Below are 24,366 nucleotides of genomic sequence, written 5' to 3' on the forward strand. Positions count from 1 at the left end.
TGAGGCACTTTGAGCGCAGTGCCTGATAACTGGAAATTTGCATCTGGAGACTAGCTGAGGAGCTAGAGCTTCCTGCTGAATAAGTCAAGCTTCGTAGGATTCTTTTCCCTACATTGTGTCTTTGGATGCCCCTGTTGCTTAGATCTTTCATCTATTGCCGCCGCCATCATTAGTGATCTGTGGGTGGTGGTGCTGTAAACATATTCTAATCTCAAAGAGTACCTGGTAGCACTTGTCAGCTCTTTTGGAAATAGATGCCACACTGATGCTAGGATCTGTCACAACTCCTTAGCTGGTTCTAACAAGTAATGTACATGACAAACCTACCAGGCACGGAGGAGTGCAGGAGGCCTAGTAATGTGTGACTTTTCTTGGACCACCTCCACTAGACTCTCTGAAGTATCTACCATGCATCTTGGAAGGCCTTGAATTTAGCTGGCTGGCTAGGAGGAGGAGTAGCAGTGACTGCCTCATCTGGTGAGGAGGAAGAAATTTCTGTTGCGAACAATTGATCTTTCATATCCTGTTGCTATTCTTCCTCACTGCTCTGTTCTTGTTGTAGGCTGTGGGTTTGCACCAGCTAACCCTGTTGAGTAGATATCTCTTGTCTTGAAGGGGAGGGAGATTAACTCTAGAGGGAGTAGTAGAAGGTGATCCTAGGTTACATATGCTAGAGAGCCCAAAATGGCCAAGATTGCATGCTGTTATGATACAGGGCTGGACACCACGTGGGTGGAAACCATAATGAATGTTCTCTATGAGATTCCAGGGGCCTGTGCTTATTAGGGTGATCCAAGACTTTCTATCAGACCATTGATGCTCAAAAGTGTGAAATTGAGGTGCAGGGGGAGACTATCTTCCTTACTATGTGAAGGAGAGAAAGAAAATGAATATTCTTCCTCATGCAGGGGAGCTACTGTTAGGTGTCATAGGATCCTCCTGCAACCCAGAATTAACAGGTGAACTTAAGTACCGGGGCACATTAGAAGTCGGTACCAAGACAGAAGCACCTCTATTGGCCGATGAGGATAGTAGGGATGAGTCTCACTGCATGGTTACCATAAGATCACTTGGTACTGAGAATGTCTTCAGAGCCAAGTAAATCTGTGCTGGAAACATCTGCACCATGGAGTCTGGTGTCAGAATCATGCGCACCCAGGAGTTGGTAGCTGGGAAAGTGCAGACCAGCATTTCAGGTGCCATCTCTAGTACCTGATGATCAGCTAGTGCCGAGGTGTCAGAAGGACCCAATCTGGGCTGTGAACTGCCTTTGGCTGAAGGCAGGAGCTGATTCAAACCATGGTGGGTTTTGTCTCTCTCACTGCATACGGGCGTGGGTAGCCCTTGCCTGTGCTTGTCCCTGGAGCAATGCTTCTTCCTACTCGTTTCAGACAATGGCTTGTTTGCTCTGCCATACCCCCTAGCAGAGGGGTACTGACTCTTGGACAAAGAATGTGCCTGGGAGCTCAATAGGGCACTTCTCAAAAGAGACAGAGGAGGCTTAACAGGATTTTTAAGCCCAGGATCTGAAGAGGCCCTCATTGAGCATTCTAAAAGGAAGAACTAGGAGGCTTCCCTGGCTTTGTTATACTCTTGGAAAAAGAGGAGCAGATTGAACCTTTATCAGAGATATATACCTGAGACAGAAGTCTTCAAGAGTGTCAACCACTCAGCTGTACAGCAGCTTCGCAAGAGGGACAAATTTTAAATCCTGAGGATTTAGTCTCAGCCACAGTGGTAGCTCCTAAGCATACATATAGATGTACTGCCAAAAAGTGTAACAAAAACAACTATTAACACTAACTAAAGAATTATACTAACCTAACAACCATTGCTCAGTGTGCAGAGTACATGGATGCTACGGGGGTCTGTCCCACTGCTATGGGCAGTAAGGAACTGGTTGGGCCCTATATGCCCTCATGTTGTAGCTGCAGGCATGTCCCCAAGAGACAATGCTGGCCAAAAGAATCCAAACTCATGCTTAGGGGGTCTACACACACACACAAACACTTCAAGAACTGGTTGCCTTTACATGTGTGCTGGTGTATCCCTCACATTGATATTTTACTGGGTGTACAGAGGATTTGTTACACTAACTAAAAACTCGTCCTTTGAGTACTACAGCCTTGTCAGTGTCTTGTGTTCAACCAGGGAACAGAGCAAACTAGGAGCTCACAATGGCCGGTATTGCAGGCCATTGCATTAGAAAAGGAAAGACATCACTGCTGCCGCTTACTTGTCTTTTGTTTCAATCCATCACCACATGCATCCAGATACCTTTTCTAACAAGTTGGTTCTTTTATTGCTACTGTACAGGACAGGTACAAAAATTCCCATAAGGAAATAGGCAATTCAAAGACAGCAGTGCTGGAAACGAAGTGCAGTGGTTTGGACTCTAACATCAGACCGTTTTATTAACGTGTGCATTAAAACAAGAATAATTCAATGAAAAAGCTGTTATCTTAGTTCTGCCAGAGTAAGCAGAGGTCAGTTTTCTATATGGTTAATGTTTCATAACATTCCTTTATTCCATTCATGTGCACCTTTTCAACAACTCTAGCCTTTGAGAAATTAAAATGCTCTTATTGGCTGGCAGAGACTAGCTCCCCAATCCTACAAGCTGAGCCATTTGGCTGTACCCCTCCGCCTGAATAGACATATTGCTTTCAAAAGGTATTCTGCACATGAGGTTCAGCTGGCCAGACTGTGTCCAGGGTCTGGTTGTGAGGGGTGCCAACCATCTGCAAGTCTCCTAAGCCAATGTAAGTTGTGGGTGCTCAACACTTCTCAGCATCACGACCAAGATACTGACACTTCTCCACAACCAGTGCTAAGAAACGAACTCCTGCTCCCTTCCTGCAATGAAGATAGGAAGAGATTCTGCCCCCTACTCATTCCTATTGCCCTTTGCTGAAGATTCCAAATGAAACTTCCAGTTCAGTGGCAGTATGGCAAAGAAGTAGCTTAGTGATGTGTGACAGTGTGCAGCCCTTCCCTCACACCAACCTGGCACAGAGAAATGGCACTAGTAACAAGCAGGTTTATACAAAAGGAAATTTTCAGAAAACATTACACACGCACACACACACACACACACACACACAACTTGCAGCAGAGTGTGGCTTCACACAATCATAGAGAGGCTGATGAGTCCTAAAGCCTACAGTCCTCCTAGTGGGTACTATCTGACACACCACACATTACTGCATAATAAAGTGGCTTGTTCAAATACTATCAATGAGCAGATGCTCCCACAAAATCAAAGGAGTTAAAATTTCAAACCAGACCCTGTTGAGCCTCACTATGGCAGCACATACACTAATGTCAGATGGAAATGTTATGAAGGTCAGAGGTATGACTGGCAGGATTTCTGCAGACAGATGCTTTGCATGCGTTTCGTGCCCCTGTTGACAACCAGCACTGCTTTGCAAAGCCCATATTGCTCACTTCTATCCATCTACAATAGAGAAGCTTCAGCCTCAGCTATTCTTTTTTTACTTTTGTGGGTCACATGCTGAGTTTAGATCTTATTTCAATGGTCACTAAGTTCATTGGTATTACATAATTTTTTAATCAGTAATAAAATTAGTAAGATAAAAAAAGTGCTTCTAACACAGAAGCCAAGGGTTCTTTGGACCGGATAGGTCAATGGATTTATACAGACTTCTCCGTGTTATGAGCATTATTCTGAGTAGGGATCATGATCCACACTCTGGAATGACTACAGCTAAGTGTTATATACATTCATAGCCTATGATCTTGTGGCTGTTTTTTTCATCTCCTATTAAAAAGCTCTGAATGCATATGAACAACATTGGGCAGTTGAATGATATGGATCCAAAATGTACAAAGTTACAATTAAAAAAAACTTTTTGGAAAAGAAGCTACTTTAGAGAGGCAGTAGATATTGTCTGAAAAGTCAGTCACTGTTTTACATTGAAAAGACCTAGTCTGACGTTCAGACTTCCTCCCTCACACACACACTTATCCCGAAGTACATAAATAGAAAAGAACTCCCACGTCTGTCCATTTTATCCCCATTAATTTAAAAACAGCCAAAAGGATTTCTTGCCTCTTTCCCCATCTCTTTTTTTTTACACACCGAAGAGCACAGAGCAGCAATATACGATTAATATCAAACTCTTTAAAAATAGCAATATCTAATGCAGTGACACCAACCTGCTCAGGCTACTGTACTATTTTACTGGACTAAGTGCCAACCACTGCCCATGCAATTGTGTGTATTCTAACCCACCATGACACATGTTGCGTCAAGTCCCAAGCTCACAATCACAACCGGTTCAAACTCCATTGCAGATCAGAAGGCATTCCTTAGAAGGGATGATAGGGAATGGCAGTGTTCATCGTTAAGGTAGGAAAGGTGAGTTTAGAATACCAATCAGTCACCTTTAAGATCAGCACTGAGAGGCACAGTCTACCTGATGCTCCAAAGCAACAGCATCGAATTGTTTTACAGAGACAGACGACATTACCATAGTGATTGCTAGCAGATACTGCTCTCTCTTAACATCTTTTACAGTATGATGAGATGACGCAACAAATCAGTGTCTCAGTTCTAATTGATCAACTATTTGAGTATTTCCCTGAAACGGAAAACTGCCGTTTGTATTGACGTAAGTACTTCTATGATGTACAAAAAGGAAATAGGGAAAAAAGATACAAATAGGAAAGGGCTTTTTTGGATCAAGCATGTTGGGTAGAGACAACTTATTTTAGCTGCTTAGCTGGGGTTATGACGAGAAATGTGATTCAGTTAATAGTTCTTCATATCACTTTGATATAGATGTTTACCAGAATGTAATCCACAGATTGTAGGTGTAGACAATGGTAATGTAACCATTTAAATCATCTCAAGGCACTTCATTTTTTTAAACCATTGCCTTTGATAACAGTAATTTCTCATCAATCACTTCTAGGGCTTCCCTGCTAAGAAATACCTTAAGGTGACACTAAGCAGCTCCATCTGAAAACATGCATACAGGTCAGAATAAAAAGATGTGGCCTTGGGAAGTCCCTGTTTGAAATTCCCTGTTTCAAAACTGTGATGCAGAGAGAATATTATCTGAACAGCAAACATGCTTCTCTAATGTAGACACACTCTGGAGGGCCCAACACTAGCAGACCAACTTTGGGCAGCATCGTTTTGGTATGAAACACTAGCTCCCTGCAGTAGCCAGGCACCATTGCCAGGAAGGAGTGGAATATCAAAGGGCATGTAGTGGGCTATTTGCATAACAGTCAGGAGGTGCAATGTACATCTCACAAGATCAGTTTTCTCAAGATGTATCCTTCTCCAAAGGTCCAAGTAATTCTTCAGCCCTGAAATCCTGAGTTTGGTGCTGCATTCTTGAGTGAACACGCTCATAAAAGAGCAGGTAAGCACTAGATGAAAGCACTTCTTGCAAACTAGCTTTGCGCACAGTGTCATCTGAAATCCACAACCACTGGTTACTGACCGAGAGCGTGGTCTTGGGAGAAGGCGGAGAGCGGCGATATGTCACAAAGTGTCCAGAATGCATGTCCCCATGATGAACTACAACAGCCATCAGACGGTATAGGTACACTGGGGAACTGAAGGGCAAATGAGAGAAAGGAAGGGGTCAGCAGCACTTGTGTATCAAACATGTACCTGGAAAATCCCGTCACTTTATTTTCAGTAGCAAGTTCATTTTAAAGCATGTTTTTCATTCCATGGACCCCTTTCATAAGAGATGCACTCTCACAGCAGCACATTTGCTCATAACTCCCCAGACCTTCACTGTGATTGTCAAAATGCTTCACTCTTCTCCAATCAGCAGGACAGAATTGGTGCTCTAAGTATTAATGAAAACAGTTTCTGGAATGTATTCTAGAGAGGGCCACTGCATACTGTGCAGCACACTGGCTCTGAATCTTGCAGTGAGGCCCCCCACTTGTTTCCTTTAGTATGTGAATGCTAAGTTCTATAGCAGTGTCAGTAGTAAAAGTTATCCCAGGACATGTGATTTTAACAGAGAAAACCCTACAATTACACGACACCATCCCTATAGAATAATGGAAGCCCTCTCAAGCACTTGCTCCATGCACCTGTTTTTCTAAGCTGTGAATCTCACCAAGCATGTGGGCTATAAAACAGCCATTGCTGCCCCTCCTGGAACAGGACACATGGGGCGAGCAAAGGCAGGGAATCTCTCAAGTCAGTATATACCCCAGGGAAAAGATATATGATTACAGATAAGACAGACATTATAGGAACTATATATCAGCCACATGGAAAAAGTGAATATTCTCAAACTCGGAGTGCTCTGGGAAAAATAGTTAACAGGACAAGTACTGGGCCTGATCATCACAAGAGTGAAGTGTCCACTGCTCCAACAGAAGTCGCAGGGAGCAGCAAGGACACATCTCCTCTGAAAAAAACAGGCTCCTTAAATACAAGATTTTTTTTTAAAAATCTACAAGAAATGACAAACACTCATTTGTTCTCAAAAGTCAAGAGAAAAGAAAAGGGAGATACCAGTGAAGAGGCAGCAGTTACAAGATAAGGGGGAGGGATAGTTCAGTGGTTTGAGCACTGGCCTGCTAAACTCAGGGTTGGGAGTTCAATCCTTGAGCAGGGCCAGCGCTACCATTTAGGCAGCCTAGGCAATCACCTAGGACGCCAGAATAATTGGTGGGCATCATTTAGCCGGAGGGGGTGGCAGGCAGCTCCAGTGGAGCTGCCGCAGTGGTGCCTGCGGCGGAGGATCTGCTGGTCCGCGGCTCCGGTGGAGCTGCCGCTGTTGTGCCTGCGGATGGTTGGCTCCTCGCGCGGCTCTGGTGGACCGCCCGCAGGCACTACTGCGGCAGCTCCACTGGAGCCGCAGGACCGACCAGCGTGCGGAGCGGCAAAATTGCTGTGCGCCTAGGGCGCTCAAACCCCTAGCGCCAGTCCTGTCCTTGAGGGGGCCATTTAGGGATCTGGGGCAAAAATCTGTCTGGGGACTGGTCCTGCTTTGAGCAGGGGGTTAGACTAGATGACCTCCTGAGGTCCCTTCCAACCCTGATATTCTATGATGGCTCTGCAGTAAGAAGCTTGCTGCACTCCTGATTTTTTTCCTGCAGCAGCCATCAGAGCAAAAACAACCAGAGAAAGGAGATTTTGAAATCTTCACTTATAATTCACACAACTCCTTTTACTAGCTGTGGACACAGGGAGCAGAAGTGCCAAATCACCCCAACAGAAAGGAATAGAAATCCTTTCCTAACGAGGAGGACATTTGCAATAGCTGGGATAATGGTAAATTCTGTGGCTACCGAATCACAATAAAGATGGAATAAAGGAAACTATAATTTACATCAGTTTTAAGCACAGGTAGAAATTATGAAATAACTTCAACAGTCTGATTTACCTGCAATCTGAAACCACTGCAAGTGGGAAAGTTATCGGGGATGTTAATAACGAAGGAGAGCAGGCGCCATTCATAAAGAATGATTTAGTGCTACATGTCTGCTCCAGATCTGCAAGAGAAATTATACATTCAGCGATTTTACTGATCTGCAAGTTAACTATTAATATTACAAATAATAGCCCTGTGCTCTCTATGGCACCTTTCATTAGAGAATCTGAAAGCACTTTACCAACATTAATTAATTAAACCTCACAATCCCCTAGTGAGGAAGGGGAACATTATATCCTAGGACACTGTTAACAGCTCACAGTAGAATGTGGCTGCAAGAGCCCTGCTCAATTTGGGTTATTTGAAGTAGTAGTTAGCTTTCGATTCAAGTAATTATTTGAAGACTTGGGACCAGCAGCAACAAGGGAATTAAGCTCTAATGATGTGATACAATATAGCCATATAGACTGGAAACAGTTTGCTCAAGAATGTGAACATTTTGTTTATTTCTTTAAGCAAAAAGTTGTGGTGTTCTCAAGCAAGGGCACAGTCTGCATGCCTAACGCCTCCTCAATGGCCGTTCCTGCCAACAAAAGTCTTCTTTAGAGTTGAATTCTGACTTTAATGGGCACCCTGCACACTGAAGGCTGACTGGATCCAGGGCCATTTTTCTTAATGCACAATTTTTGACACATGATCCTATAAACTCTTTCCTATGTGAACAGGCCTCCTGAATGCTATGGGATTCCTTGCATGAAGAAGGGTTTGTCGGATCCGGCCCTTTTCGTTAAACGCTGTATAATTTACACCTCGAACTGCCCTGCAGTTTCAATGTTAGTTTTGACACAGGATCTGATTGTGACCACATTACATTAGAGCTCCAGGGTCTGCACTCCCTCTGCAATACAGCCATAGTTGGAGCTCCCGCGGTTTAAAAGAGCTGGTCTACTAGCAAGATATTCTCTGTGAGGGCCTATCGACTTTGGAACTCATTCATCCTTTGGGGCTAAAGCAGCCCAGTTCTCCACAGTCTCCTATGCTCCTAGCATTTTGGAATGGAAGTGAACAGTAAATTTGTAAGAACTGTATTTTAAATAGATGTCAAGGGGCCAAAGCCTGCTGGGAAAGGAGATCTTTCTAGGTTTTAGTATAAATCAAAATAAATATATTTTTTCTTATACACTGACAAACTACCTGTATTTTTTATTTTCAGATCAAATACCTGAGGCTTTTACTGCTGACCCATCCTTTGTTTCAGACAACATCCGTGGATTGCCTTTCTGGTTTAGATCATGCTGGCTTGATTTATGGACAGGGAGGTGGTATTTGTAGATGTCCATGATCAGGAACTCATTGAACTGCACATGTTCATGATGTTTCAGAGGCATGCCTTGGTCTGACCAGCTCAGCCTTTGCAGATGGATACACAGACACTGAGGGAGCTTCAAGCACATTCCACAGAAATACAAAGTCAATAGACATATTAAAAATAGGAAGAAACGAATGCTTGATTTAAAAGTATATTCTTGGAACTAGGATTGAAGTCCAAGAGAGTGAATGGAGAAGTGGATAATTAAACTAGTTTCTCATCTGCTACTATAACCCCATTAGAAGTAATACCCATAATACAAAGTATAAAGCTGACAGTCAGAAGAAAGGTTCCTAATAACACTACCATAATTTATTGGGTAGATGGACAAAATTAACAGGGTTTGCCACAAGTGGGAAAAGTCAGTAAAAACACATGCATTTTTCTAAAAGACTCATCTGAAATCTTTTTAAACTTGTCCAGCGCAGACCAAAGATTCTGATCAATATAATCCCTTGGGGACAAAGGATCCAGGTCCCTTGCAGTTAGTACTAACCAGAGCTAAGTTTTCAAGTGCAATGTTTTTGTGGCTGTCAGAGTGAAACCACCAAGCGCCATGGAAACCAGAGTCAAACAGTTACATTGTTTTACACCCAAAATGCAGCATAGGGTTTTACTGTCTCTTTCAATTAAGTTATTAGTATGACTGTCGTGCCTAGGAGCTCCAGTCATAGACCCAGACCCAACTGTGCTGTGTGCTACACAAACATAGAACAACCTAAGTTGTTTCAGACGTTTATTACCATATTCACCCACCCAATCATCTCCATTCAGAATGGGGGTTATTTATTTATTTTAAGAACATGCAATTGCTTAGGGATGGCAACGTGTTTAACAAAATATATATAGGAATTACTTAAGTCACCACTGAAACACCGAATCACATATTTTTATTGCTAAAACTCAAGGGACATATAAGCCACAACTCAACAATACATACGTTTACGCACACTGTAAAATTAAGTTGAGATTATTCATGTGTTTAACATTAAGCATGGGCTTAAGTGCTTTGCTGAGTCAAGGTGTTATGGCATACAAAACTGTCAAATGAGCTCACATTTAAGTACAAAACAGAGTATGAATGGTCTCCAAGCTCAGTGCCAAGAAGAGGGTATCAAAATAACAGACTGAAGAGATAAGTCACTGGATTGTTTTAGAAGACACTACTGTAGAGGCTTTACAAATAAATTTGCCAGATCAATTTGTCTTACCTTCCCTAGCTTTAATTGTTTAACAAATGTTGTTCTCTGGTTTTCTGTGGTTTGCCCATTCAGTGTTCCTTCTGCCTGAATCTGAAAACAAAGGAAACATAATTATAGCCATTTAATTATCCATAATATTATATTACATAAACCGATATTGGGGGTGTGCATATGCCAAAAAATAGTTTATTATCTAGGGCTATGCACGTTTAAATAATTTGTTTAGATTTAACCATTTCCCAGCTGTTTGTAACCTCAGAAGTGCATGAGAATTAAGCAGTGAAACTAAATAGAAACATTTACAGAAAGTGCCTGTGAAGACAAAAGTTCTGGCTTCAAGTCTAACCTTTAGCCATTCTCAGTCTGATTTTAGTCACGTTACTCTTATTCCCTGTGCTACAGTCAAGTTGCAATTAGTTGTAAAACAATGTTTAAAGATCAGGAAAAAAACCCCACCAGGGTATTATAAAATTTAATACCTGGCAATCACTGAGTATTCCAGGATCTGTAAAGTGCATTACAAACTAGGATTCCTAATCCCCTGTGAGGTAGTATCCTCACTTCAGAGGTGAGGAAACCGAGGATTCAGCAAGTCAGCAGCAGTGCATGGAGTAGAACCTAGGAGTCCTGACTCTGAGACACCTGATCTAGAAACTGACCTGGAAGAGTATATAAATTAAAATTACGTACTTTAGTGCAATTGTCACATACAACATCCTTTACTGATTCAGAAGAGATGAAATGGTGGAGGCAATGGTCCAGTGTCATAGGACGACCCTGAGTGTGAGAAAAAACAACTTTGCACTGATTTTATGATACACACAATTCAACTCTGTTAAAGGATTTTTAGTCATCTATTTAATAGGAATTAATATATTCTGAGCTAAATCCTGGCTCCTCTGCAAAGCTAGAGTAGAAGGGCTTTGAGCAGAGAACATACACTAGGTTGGTGGGGGAACAGACGCCTCCTCCTTCCACCCAGTTTATCCTTGGGAGCTGTTATAGTCTATGTGTAGGAGTAGTAGCCATAAGATCATAAGACTGGAAGGGACCGCAAGAGGTGATTTAGTCCAGTCCCCTGCACTAAGGCAGGGCTAAGTATTATCTAGACCATCCCTGACAGGTTTGTCTAACCCAGGGGTTCTCAAACTCGGGGTCGTGAACCCTCAGGGGGTCGCAAGGTTATTATATGGGGGGGTTGCAAGCTGTCAGGATCCACCCCCAAACTCCAGCATTTATAATAGTGTTAAATATAAAACAAGGTTTTTAAATTTATAATAGGGGTCACACTCATAGGTTTGCTGTGTGAAAGGGGTCACCAATACAAAAGTTTGAGAACCACTGCTCTAACTTGTTCTTTAAAACCTCCAGTGACAGAGATACCATTACCTCCCTCGTTAATTTGTTTCATGACATTTCCTGTTTCATCTTCTTAGTGGGGTTTTGAACCAATGGATCCCTGCCCTCTTACAATGCTTTCCTCCACAATTACAGTGCCCCATGAAACACTTTCCGCAGCCCTACCCCTTGCCCTGCAGGAATGTGGCCTTCTAGCTCTATTTTACATCTCATGCATTAGTTGCTTTCTTGCTATTTTTAGCCATCTTTTTGATGGCAAAATCTATACTGCTGGTGAGCTGGGGTCATCTTCAACTTGGTATAAAAATAGGAAACTAGCACAGGAAAAGTGTCAAAAGCTTGGTTCTGTTCTCTCCTAGGCATTGGCACAAAACTCCTATGAATGCCAATGGTTGTTCCATGAACACACCAAGGAGATAGCAGACCCCTTGTCTGGAGACACAAACTTATAGCACACAGTATATGAGGGGCCTAAACTTTGCAATACTAAGGACTGCACAAATTTTGCATACAGGTGGACTATTTGTAATCTAATAATAACTTTGCACACAACCATAATATTTGTTCGGACTTGTATCTCCTTTAGAGCAATGTTTCTCGATAACTGCTACGTGGACCAGCACTGGACCCTGAGATCTACCTGACACAGTTTAGGAAGGCAGCAAGTTGGTCCCTTGTATCAAAAAGGTTGAGAAACACGGCTTTAGAGATTAACAGAAATGGCTTCTTTATTGAAATCACCAGCTCTAAAAGCCTGCAATTTGGCACCTTTGTCCTCACTGTAATCATAGGGAGAAAGCAAGCAGAAGCACATACTAGGACTTTGAAGTAAACACACAGCCCTCAGGTTGCACTTTGGTATCTCCAGATATGTAGACAGGGCCAAATGTATTACTGGTGTAGGCAGACAACTCCACTGATATCAATGAAGTTACACTTGGTTAGCTAAGCTAGAATTTGCCCCACTATGTTCAGAGTAAGATACTGAATCAGGAAAATCTACTAAAACAACAACAAAAATAATAAAATGTAATAACATTAATTCTAAATTACTGATTTACAGTTTCACCCCATCATTTTAAATTCAGGCATAGGACTAGAGTCTAGAATAAAGCTTTGACTATAAGGCAGCATGTAGTACAGAATGGATCATGCTTCAGCAGAAAGCACATACCCACATGGCTGCTGGAATACTCAGCGAAAGACTGTCAAATGTATCACACCTCACAGGACTCTGAAAGAAAACATTTCACATGTCCACAGGGTTATAGTCCACCTTCAACCTAATGAAAACAGGCCTGAGCACTCGCTACTCCTATGGTCCTATGTGGGAGTTAAGGGTACTAACACCTCACAGGACTGGACTCTAACTAGATATAAACTGATCTGGATTTGTAGTTCTAAATACAGCAAAATTAGTTACAAACAATTCGAGGATCTGGTAAAAATATCTCCTGGTTAGTTCAGTGGAGGGCAGGTTCATTTTCTTCTGCAAAGAGTGAGTTTTAGAAATTGTTTTGTAAATATTTGAGTAGAATTTTTCCATGGCAGCAGAAGATATTCTGTAAGCATTAGGAACTGTTTCCTCTGTCCAGCACAGAAGTCAACACTCTCAGCCCAATCCCACTATTTACTGCATAAGAATTAACAGGAACATTGGCTGTTTGAAGACTGAATGACCAAGTCTTAAAATGCATGAGCTTTCGTGGGTGAATACCCACTTCATCGGATGCATGACGAAGTGGGTATTCACCCACAAAAGCTCATGCTCCAAAACATCTGTTAATCTATAAGGTGCCACAGGATTCTTTGCTGCTTTTACAGATCCAGACTAACACGGCTACCCCTCTGATACAAGCCTTAAAATGCTATCTATGCTACCGGATTTCTGTTATAACACAAATGTGTCTGCAAGTGAAAGTCAAATATTAAAAACAATATTTAAGTTACAATCACCACACTTATAAAACAAAGCATGGTCACAATTTTGTATTTTTCATTATTATTATTATTATTACATATTTGTACAGCACCAATGCTCTCCTAGGCACTTTACAGACAAATGAAAACAAAGTTCTCGCCCTGGTGCGCTTACAATATAAGGCCCCAATCCTGCAAATTTTCAGGATTGCACAAAATAAAACAAGATGGTACTTGTTATTAAAAAATCCTCTAGAATGTGCTTTGATTAAGCTTTCCTTTTTTATTTGTTTATAATTAATCTCAAACATACAAATTCTTGTACCTGGCGTTTGCAGTGTTTGCAAAGCATGTTACTGGTCAGCCTTCCATGAAAAGGATGTTGAGACTTCCAGTGACTCGACATGGGGTGAAGTGACCCTAAAATACAAAGTTGTAACTGTCTTAATATTTAGTACTTCCACGTTCATCATGATCATTATAATACCTGGATTTTTTAATTTCTTTGGGGTTGTTTTTTTTATAGCTCTTAAAACCCAGGTTTTTTAAAAACACTTCCCTTTCTGTTTACAAATCTTTAATTAACATTGTCTTTGGAGACATTTAAAGATAAATTCCAGGTCACTAGAAACAGATCAAATAATAGTAATATTACTTCAGTAAGTAAAACAACTACTGTTGCCATGTCTATAAGTAAATATACACATTTTTTCAAGGGAGAAAATGTTACCTGTTGTCCTGCAGCTTATTTGCTTTTGGGTTATTTCTGGCTGCTACAGAGGAAGGAAAAAGATTGTATTAAATCTCACCTTACAAAATACAAAATCTTAAATATGCTCTCATTTTAGTCTAAAAATTGTACCTTTAAAAATTAATATTTAGGGACAACCACTGAAACTGAAAAGCAATGAATTTAAAAAGGATAAAAGAAGTGTTTTTTATATAACACATCATGAACGCTGGAATTTCTAGCAACAAGATACTGAGAGCTTACAACAATTGATAAAAGCTTAATAGACAGAACATCCAGTTATGTTAGATAGAATAAAAATGTGTAGGAGATTTAAACCTTCATGTTTCAGGGAATAAGTCAACTGCTAATTGTGGAAGGTTAGGAGTTTGTTCCATAATTGTCCATTATATAGTTTCTTGTATCTCCCTCTGAAGCACCTGGTGTATTGACAACTGTTAGAGACAGGATACCTGATTAGATGGACCAATGGTCTGGGCCATTATGGCAATTCCGACAGTCCATCCATACAGTATACTCAGATTCTCAAATGGATGGTGCTGTGGGCTCAATCCCATGTGATGCTGACTGCCCTCAACTCCCACTGATGTTTATGGGCATTGAGGATGCTCAGCTCCTTGCATGACTGGGTCAATATAAATGCAAAGTACTAAAATATTATATTCTTTGAAAAGTTTTTTTCAATTTGCTAGTTTTATTAATTCATTTTTATCCAAAGATGGAAGAACAGCATTGCATATTTAGTATCTAAACAGGCTCTATCACTTTAAAGGAAAGGGAAATAACATTTTTATACAGTTTTACCTCTAATGAATGCACGTCAAACAAATGTGTGATCCGGGGCTGACGCTCTCGCTCATCTTCCAACGAAGATGTAAGGACATGGAATAGTTCATGAGCATCCTATTAAAGGGTGATATGCAACTTAGAGGGAATCAAACAAGACAGCATCAACAAACATACCAAGAGTGTGTGTGCACATAGGAATCTGTCATGGCAAAATGAGGCGTTAATTTTTCCTTTAAGAAGAAATTATTACACTTTTAGGACCCAGTTAATTTAATAATAACCACTTAGCCTGAGATTTGATTGCTCTCTCTAAATACATTTGGGAGCAAACACAAGAGAGGAAGAAGAGATATTTAAGCAAAAGGACAATGTTGGCACAAGAACAAATGAGTATAAACTGGCCATGAATACATTCACGCAGGAAATGAGAAGGTTTTCTAACCATTAGAGGAGTTTCAGAGTGGCAGCTGTGTTAGTCTGTATCAGCAAAAAGAACGAGGAGTACTTGTGGCACCTTAGAGACTAAGAAATTTATTTCGGCATAAGCTTTTGTGGGCATCCAATGAAGTGGGTTTTAGTCCCCGAAAGCTTATGCCCAAATAAATTTGTTAGTCTCTAAGCTGCCATTAGAGGAGTGAGATTCTGGAACAGCCTCTCAATACGAATAGTGGGAGCAAACAATCTTACTCATTTTAAGATGAAGCTTGATACATTTATAAACAGGATTATAAGGTGGGGTTCCCTCCAATAGCAGGGGACTGGACTTGAGGATCCCCGAGGTCCCTTCCAGTCCTATACTCCTATGCTTGTGCTACAATTTTGCCAACAATCTTTTCTGCAAAGCTAAGCCCACAAAAAATGTACATTTGTTATAAATGTTTTTGTGACATATAGCACTGAAAGAATACTGGAGTATACACACACAAAATACTCACAATAATGACCCCAAAGCCTGCTTTCCACGGAGGTCAATGGTGAAAATGACTGACTTCAATGAGAGCAGAACTGAACCTTAGGTAATTTGTTTTGGATATGAAGTATAAAATATACAACCTTATTTATAGAAGAGACAAATGAACCAATTTACTGACCTCAGACTCCACACACTTAGGAGCAGAAAACATTTTTCAAATACAATAGATTCTGCTTATTCTCCTCGACTGCCATGAAAAAGTTGCCCTTATCCAGCAGTTGCTAACAAGAAGGCAGGTTTGTGAGGCTGCAGCGAGGAAAGGAGGTGCTGGGATGTGCCTTCCCTGGCTGCACCCCTGCAAACCAGCAGGATGATGGAGTTTCTACTGGGAGCTGGGGTCTCATGGGACTGCACCATATCCCTCCCTGTGCTCTGTGGGGGTCAGAGCTCAACATGTGCCAGCACTTCCTTCCCTAGGTGCAGCCCCCTAGCAGGGTACAGCCTGGAGAGTTCATGGAGAAGTGCCATGAAGCTCTGGCATGTGGGCTACAGTCCCCCTCCCCACTACTGCCCTGTCCACAGCCTCTTACCTCCTGTGCCATGTCTGTACGGCAGCAGGTTTGTGGGCCAGCAACCCCCGAAGGAAGCACTGAGATGGGCTGAGCACGAGCCGCAGGCAGGTTTGTAGGGTTGCGGCCAGGGTAGGTACCCCCTAGCACTTCCTTCCCTGGCTGCATCCTCGCAAAACTGCCAACACCTGGGGCCTTTCTTCCAAGAATGAAAGAAATGGTGTTACTAAGCAGCATGCCGTTGCCAATATCCGCATCCCATTAACATTAAAGTCAACGCGGTGTGATTGGTTCCTGGCAAAACGCTGCTATTAACTGAAATTGTCAATACTTATGTTGCTATTAAGCAGAATCTACTGTACTGGGTTTGTCTGCACAGTTTGCAGACATTTGCACTGTGTACAAGATCTAGAAGCCCCATCAGTTATGTGTAACTAAATGTGTGAGCCTTAAGAAAACACAGGGAACTTCCTTAGAAACAGAAGCCATGGCATTTTATCATGGCCCTATTGAAGTCAATGGCAAAACTTGCATTGACTTTAATGGGGCTAGGATTTTACCCCCTGGGATCTTGTCACTACTGGCAGCCTCATACCAAACGCTGACAGCTGAAAGGAATTAAGAGTCTGAATCAGGTGTCTCTAAAACAAACTGAAGATGTAATGTATTAATCACATTGCTGCTTTCTTTTAGTTACTAAAGATAACTTTTCACCATGCTGAAGAGGATTCAGATTTGATACTCAGATCTATAAATACTTTATATTACATAAGGATCCAAGCATCACAGTATCTAAGCTCAAACATATGCTATAATCTAATTTGAATTTTGCAATCACCTGCTCTTCAAATGATGAGATCTGCCACCTGTACAGTCTTAACACTTCTAACAAACAGCTTGCATCCAGGACATCATCTTCTGTGACCTCTTGGCAGGATAAAGCTGGAGGTATGAAATTTAAAATGGAGACACTAGGATTGGTTAGATCACAAAACCTGGATATAGTGGGTCTAATTTATTTTCACTTACAAAAGCAGAACGACTTGTTAACACGTGCTCAAGTACAAGGAGCTGGCCCAGCCAGTGTGGGCGCAGAGACGTTCTAACCCACTGATCCACAGCTGCGGAGTTATTTCTTAGTTATGTCTGAGAGGAACGATTTGCAGAATGCTATTTTCCCCTTCCTCAACAACTGTACATGTTTGTACATCCTTGTTCTCCAGTTATATTTATTTTAAAATGTCGCCCTCTGATCTCTCCTTCAGCTTCCATAACAACAATGCAGGTGAGGGCAAGGAAAGGGGCAAGAACCTGGCACCTCATTCAACTTTACAACAACTCTAAATGGAAAAATCCTTTTTCAAGGAAAGAGGAGCGTAGAGGGGACTTGGAAAATGAATGTAACCTAAATATGACTTATTGTGGAGCTAATCCTTCATTCAGCACTAGAGATTTGAGAGATTCCTTGGTGGGACTTAGGAAGGGCACTAACAACCTGAAGTTGCTGCATTGACTCAATAGTAATGAAAACCTGGGCAAATAAAAAAGACCTGAGCTTTCAGTGGAGTTAATGGATCCAAGATACAGTCATTTCTTTGTACATAGAGAACACCATCAAGTCAGCTAATTAAGTTTACCTATTAAATCTCCCAATCTTCATTAACACAATAAGAAATTTAGTTTTCTGCTCTTTTTAGCTAACATCACATATGCTTTCTCATGCATTTATTTGAGAAATTTCCACATTAAATTATAGTAAATGAAATTACTTTCTGATTGAATTCTGAGTGTGACAACAGTTGTGAGACATCTTTGTGATATTAAAAATAAAAGATTTCTTAACTTTCTCACTTATACTAAGCACCATGCAAATTAATTTCTTAAAAACAGTAACATATTAGGTTTTATTAATTATTTTCTTGTTAATGCAACTTAACCCCTTAAAAGTTTAACAACATGATACCTTTCAGAAGGCACAGCAAAGTAAGGGACAAATATTGGTGCTCCGATGATTCATTCTGGTCTGTCTTGTATTGGGCTGTAAAGTCCTCCAGCCACTTGATGAAAGATGGACAAGCAGATAAGCCTTGCAGCAAAGAGTTCATGAAACAGGTGTTTCCTAAGTTGAGAAGGCCAGGCACAAGCCCTAGAAATATGCATTAACAATTTACATTTGAGTGTATAGGACAGTTTGGGGGTTTTTTTGTACTGAAAGTGATATGATGCATGTGATTTGGATTTCGAGCTTCTATCTTTTATTTGGTGTTTACAACAGTTATTAAGACACTCAAACATGCAATAGTGTTATGGTCTCTAAGAATCACGCCACTGTAAAAAAAAAAAAAATTAATCTTCTGAAAAATGTTCTTGACTGAATTTCAGAAAGCTATACTTTAACACTATCAAGTATGGATTACTGTAGGATTATCTGCACATTATCATATAAACTGGAATTAACAACTGTAATGTATTTAATTTTCAATTTGTGACTTGTAATACTATCTGCAAGGTCGAAGGCCCTGATTCTGGGGTCCTGTCTCAAGACTGTGACTCCTAGGTACAACAATAATACATATAATAAATAGTAATAAATAAAATAATAATAATCCTCACATTTACATATCTGCTTAATTTTTACACATCCAAATAGCTTGTATGAGTCTGTTCAGATGTGTGAAGTTAAACACATTAAAAAGTGTTTCCAGGATGGAGGCCTAAAGTATGTGCATTTGCACACCTGGTATCAATTTAGTGAGTTCTCCTTCCCTATGAGATTAGTATTGTATTAGGGATGCCTCTCGAGTTTTCAAAGATTTGTGTAATATATTTCTTTACTCTAGCTATTTTTAGTATGAATATTTACTTTCCAAAGCAGAAGACATTCACTTATCCCATGCTTATGTTCAATCAGAAGGTGTTTATTTTGTGTATTTGTTTAAGTTTTATTGAATTTCTTTAGGTAATACAAACATATTACAAAACACATACAAAGCATGCCTAATATGTATCATCATACTTTTAAAAATTTTAAACTAACATAACCAGTACATATAAAGATCAAATCTACATAGGAAATAAAAATCTTTTATTGATACAGACTAATTCAGATAGGCGGCAACACAATTCACAAACAAAAATTTATATTTTGCTATATAACAAAAGGTTTTACAAGATCTAATGATTAAAAGAAAAGTGAAAACATTTCTAACATCCAAAGTCTTAGCTGAAAATAAATTCAAACCCATAATAAAATGGAAAATTTACTATTCTCTCATCCTTTCTATAGAAGATTATGAGAATTTATTCATCATTAGCACACATTTTTCTGTTACTGGATATGGATAATTTTGGTCAATTTAGAACTTTCCCCACCTTTCCTGCGTTTCTTTCTTTCGGTGATGGGACCCCAGAGAACATATACGCCTGCTGCCAGAGCAGCAGCAATTCCACCAACAACACCCCAGTTCTTCATTACTTTATGCCTAAAAAAGTAAGGGGAAAAGTCTGCTTGTTGTCTTTCTACTGGAAAACAAGTAACAACATTAACACATCATATAGGAATTATAGACAAGGACACTGTAATACACAGAGCACTGATATTTTTGACCAGCACAATCCTATTTTTGTGTGTTTTTACCCCCAATCATGTCTTTGGTAATTGTTACACCATCTATACATCTCTCATGTAAACAAAGGATCCAAAGTTTGCAAATCACAGGACTAGCCTTCAGCACAAACTGCTAACATATGGTCCGTCCGAGTCGGGGTGCTGAGCTCAGTCCAGTCGCTCTGGGGCTGGCAGTATTAGAGACACAAGTGCCCGCTGTTCCCGGGGGAGGGAGGATCTCGCCATATACATGGTAACGTACAAGAAATAAACCCTGGAGCACGGCTAAATTCAACCCGTCATATGGCAAGTCAGTAAATTAAAGTTCAGAATAATGCCAGGCAATCGGATTCCATGTGTAAACGCAGCTCCCCCCCAGCTCTGAGGCACATTATTTTCTGGCTGTGTAACCGCGGAAAGGTAACCCGGGGCAAAGAGCCTTAAGGAATCCCTACCCCAATTCCTAGGCGAACTGAAGGTGTAATGACCCCTTGGAGCCGGGAAAGGAGCGGGGCTGATCTTGACGTCCCAATGGTCCCCTCAGCAGAGGTAAAACAGCCACGTACGTCAGGGCCAAGAGGACGCGGCAGGTCGCCTTGTGTTCCGGCCTCCTGGCCTGTGATGCGGCCTCGGCCCTGGCCCTACCCAAGCCCCACACTGCCCTGTGACCGCCCGCCCGCCGGGCCCCCTCTCCCCTTTGCGGCCGCCCCGCCCCTACTCTCTTCCTACCCAACCCACGTTTCCTTCCCGCCCCGCCCCTCGGAGGCGGCTGCTGTAGCCCCCCGCCCCCGCCGTTCCTGACCTGACCGCGCCTCCAGCCCGCAGGAGCCGTCTGACCGCCCTGTCCGTCTCCCCGGCCAGCATCCCCCGGCCCTTCCTGCTGCCGCGGGGCGGAACCAAAGACACCGTGAAGCGCGGGGTCCAGGGAGCGAGAGATGGAGCGGACCGGAAGCGGCGGGTCGGACCTGGTTAGCGCGTGGGCCCCCTAGCGACGGGCCCCTGGGGGGTGTTTGGTTGCTACGGCCTGGAGACGGGCCACAGGATTCCTCCCCTCCCCCGCCCCAGCAGCGCTCAGCGGAGCCGGGTCTATGTGGCCGGGCAGCTCAGTAGCGGAGTCAGCTGCCCTCAGCGTATTGTCCCTGAGCGGTGGGAGGTTTGCACCCGGTGCGAGAATCCCAGCTGGCACTGAAGGAAGAGCCAAGTTTCTAGCTGGGTGAGAAGAGCTGCAAAGCACAACCGCTGACCGCTCCAGCCCGGGAGGCCAGCAACGAGCCCGTAGTTACTGGGGTTATAATGGACATTTACCATTTTAAAGCTGGTCTCACCATTTCAGGGCGCCCGAGTCATGCTCTTTGGGGTCACTTCTAACAACACTGCAGCAGCAGCAGCTCAAAACATCATCGCAGCATCGCAAAATGTCGCCAGAAACTGGCTCTGTGGTGCCACAAAGTATCACCAGGAAATGTCACTGTGGTGCCTCAAAACGTTGCCCCGAAATACCTCTGTGGCAGTGTAAATGTCTGTGCATTGCCACCTGCTCTGTGGCCACCTTTCCTCTCATACAGCAGCAAGACCATGGTGGCCCTGGCATGATTCTGTTTGTGTTCCCCAAGCTGATGGGTGGATTTCACTCTGAATAAATTTCAGAGCCAACTGACTTAATTTACAAGTTAAAAGGTGAGTTTTCTAGCTACCATTGCTGGGAAGCTACTCAACTGGAATCTGAAGACAAGCTGGGTTCTGTCTATCTCATGCATCATTGCTAGTAGTAAAGATGTTGCCGCTGGAAATTAGCTGTCCATGTTTAATGGCCTCCAGAATAGAGGCTCCAGCTCATTGTCCTGTAATGTGATTGGTTCCGAAGAGCTAATGAGGAAAAGTTAAAAGTCAGATCCGCTAACCTTCCTCCTATGAGTAGTTCCACTGATTTTAAGATTGAGTGCCGTTAACTTGAACAGAGTTACTCGTGTGAGCAAAGTGAACATGATTTGACTTTTGGTTTTATCGATAATGTTAGTGGATTTGACAAAGTATTGGCCAATTTAATGAGTAAATTTTTTTAAACTAAATCTTGAAAAAACGAGTTACTGAAACATTAACAGAATACTTCTGAACAGTTAAAAATCACAGAAGGGCTTTCGCTGTTCACAGACTTCAGTGTTTGTCTTGCAAGTCAGGGATGTCACAAATGTCTGGAGCAGGGCAGGAGTAACTTTCCTTAGGCTGCTTTTAGGGGTACATGATGTTTATCATCCACTCTAGCAAAGGTAAAATAGAACTCTGGGCTCAATGAGTCAGCCAGAGAGATTCATAGATTCTAGGAGTGGAAGGGACCTCGAGAGGTCATCAAGTCCATTCCTCTGCCCTCATGGCAGGACCAAATACTGTCTAGACCATCCCTGATAGACATTTATCTAACCTACTCTTAAATATCTCCAGAGATGGAGATTCCACAACCTCCCTAGGCAATTTATTCCAGTGTTTAACCACCTGACAGGAACTTTTTCCTAATGTCCAACCTAAACCTCCCTTGCTGGAGTTTAAGCCCATTGCTTCTTGTTCTATCCTTAGAGGCTAAGATGAACAAGTTTTCTCCCTCCTCCTGATGACACCCTTTTAGATACCTGAAAACTGCTATCATGTCCCCTCTCAATCTTCTCTTTTCCAAACTAAACAAACCCAATTCTTTCAGCCTTCCTTCATAGGTCATGTTCTCTAGACCTTTAATCATTCTTGTTGCTCTTCTCTGGACCCTCTCCAATTTCTCCACATCTTTCTTGAAATGCGGTGCCCAGAACTGGACACAATACTTTATCTGTGGCCTGGCCAGTGCAGAGTAGAGTGAAGAATGACTTCTCGTGTCTTGCTCACAACACACCTGTTAATGCATCCCAGAATCACATTTGCTTTTTTTGCAACAGCATCACACTGTTGACTCATATTTACCTTGTGGTCCACTATAATCCCTAGATCCCTTTCTGCCGTACTCCTTCCTAGACAGTCTCTTCCCATTCTGTGTGTGTGAAACTGATTGTTCCTTCCTAAGTGGAGCACTTTGCATTTGTCTTTGTTAAACTTCATCCTGTTTACCTCAGACCATTTCTCCAATTTGTCCAGATCATTTTGAATTATGACCGTATCCTCCAAAGCAGTTGCAATCCCTCCCAGTTTGGTATCATCTGCAAACTTAATAAGCGTACTTTCTATGCCAATATCTGGAGAAACTGATACAGAACACTTTTTTTTCAATAAATATTTATTGATGATTTTGAAATCTTCACATGTATTCAGTTTAGGGTTGCCAGTATTGGTTGGATGTATTCCTGGAGGTTTCATCTCATGATATTAATTAAAGATTAATCTTTAATTACTGGAGACTCCAGGACAATCCTGGAGGTTTGGCAACCCTAATTCAGTTAGGCCCAACTCCTTTCTGCTGTGCAAAGCCAGAATAAACAAGCATACCTGGCACAGTGGCTGTAGGAGAGAAGATAGGGGAAGAATCCTCCCAAGCTGTGGAAAGGCAGTGGATCTGTTCAGGAAATGCTACTGTAGTCTTGAGGCTATTCCTGTCCAATTTATCTCCCCAGGGACTTATACTGTGCTTATCAGCACAGTGTTCCAAGTGCCACTGTAGTATCTCCCGCTCCCCAGCTTTGCCAAGGACAACAACTGGTAGCCTATCATTCCACCTCCAAGCCCGTAAGTATGGGGATGCTGGAGAGGGTAAAAAACTAGAAATTCCTGCCCCCCTTGCAACTGCACCCTACTGGTTTTATTGAGTCTAAGTCCCTGTTGCATCTTTGGAAGAAGGGCTAGGATCAGGCCCATAATAATTTGGGATCTCACTCAGTTTTGTATTAATTTATTTTTAAAATATTTGGTTTACCGTTAGAATCATTCAGTGAAGATGATTCACTTCACTGTTATGAAAGAAGGTAGCTGGATGGCTACCTGTGACTTTTGAGAGCACCTCAAGATGGCAGCTGCCACTCATTATTAGGGGCCTTGGCAGTTAACAGTCCTTTTCGTTGTCAACTAATTACTAAATTGATTCTAAGGGCTTTTGTTAGCCAAATGTCTGGCATATTAGGTGTCTTTCTGGTGAGCCCCTATTTGCCTGAGATCATTCAGTGCGTGGCAGAATGACAGAGTAGCAGCTGTTAGAGAGAAAGAGAGCAGCTGGAAGGGTAGGGGGACTAGACAGCAGGGGTTTGATAGAACCAGGGGAGCATTAGAGAGAAGATGGAAATAAATTTAAAAAAAGAAACAAACCTAGGCCTGGCAGCTGTAGGACACATACTGAATGTATCATTCTCATAAATGTCTAATTCCTATTAAATGCTTAGTGCAGGAGGAGAGGAACAGTGTAGGGAACCTTATATTGCTATTTTAGACCTTTAATTTATTGCATAAATTGTCTTATCAAAAGGCACCTGGATTAGTAAAGAAGTAGTGTAGTCACTGTATTGTTAAAAAGAAAAGTTCTCTGCTACAGAATAACCTTT

At 41.9% G+C, this 24,366-nt stretch overlaps 1 protein-coding gene across 2 annotated transcripts; it reads right to left on the bottom strand.

The window, feature by feature from the left end:
* Window positions 1–2,276: 2,276 nt before the first annotated feature.
* On the bottom strand, window positions 2,277–20,757 carry USP30 (ubiquitin specific peptidase 30). 2 transcript variants are annotated; one of them, XM_030582665.1, is made up of 13 exons: window positions 20,661–20,757; window positions 19,624–19,733; window positions 18,215–18,397; window positions 17,090–17,193; window positions 14,785–14,883; window positions 13,960–14,002; window positions 13,555–13,649; window positions 12,484–12,543; window positions 10,641–10,727; window positions 9,960–10,040; window positions 8,602–8,821; window positions 7,392–7,500; window positions 2,277–5,592 (listed from the first exon to the last, which is right to left on the bottom strand). In XM_030582665.1, the coding sequence occupies exons 1-13, from the start codon at window positions 20,720–20,722 to the stop codon at window positions 5,298–5,300; spliced, it is 1,548 nt and encodes a 515-aa protein (XP_030438525.1). In that variant the 5' UTR covers window positions 20,723–20,757; the 3' UTR covers window positions 2,277–5,297. The 2 variants fall into 2 exon arrangements, with proteins under 2 accessions (XP_030438525.1, XP_030438524.1); XM_030582664.1 differs by lacking the exon at window positions 20,661–20,757 and adding an exon at window positions 20,314–20,506.
* Window positions 20,758–24,366: the final 3,609 nt, after the last annotated feature.

Source organism: Gopherus evgoodei, chromosome 13, assembly GCF_007399415.2.
Source record: "Gopherus evgoodei ecotype Sinaloan lineage chromosome 13, rGopEvg1_v1.p, whole genome shotgun sequence".
In the NCBI taxonomy this organism is placed as follows: Eukaryota; Metazoa; Chordata; order Testudines; family Testudinidae; genus Gopherus; species Gopherus evgoodei.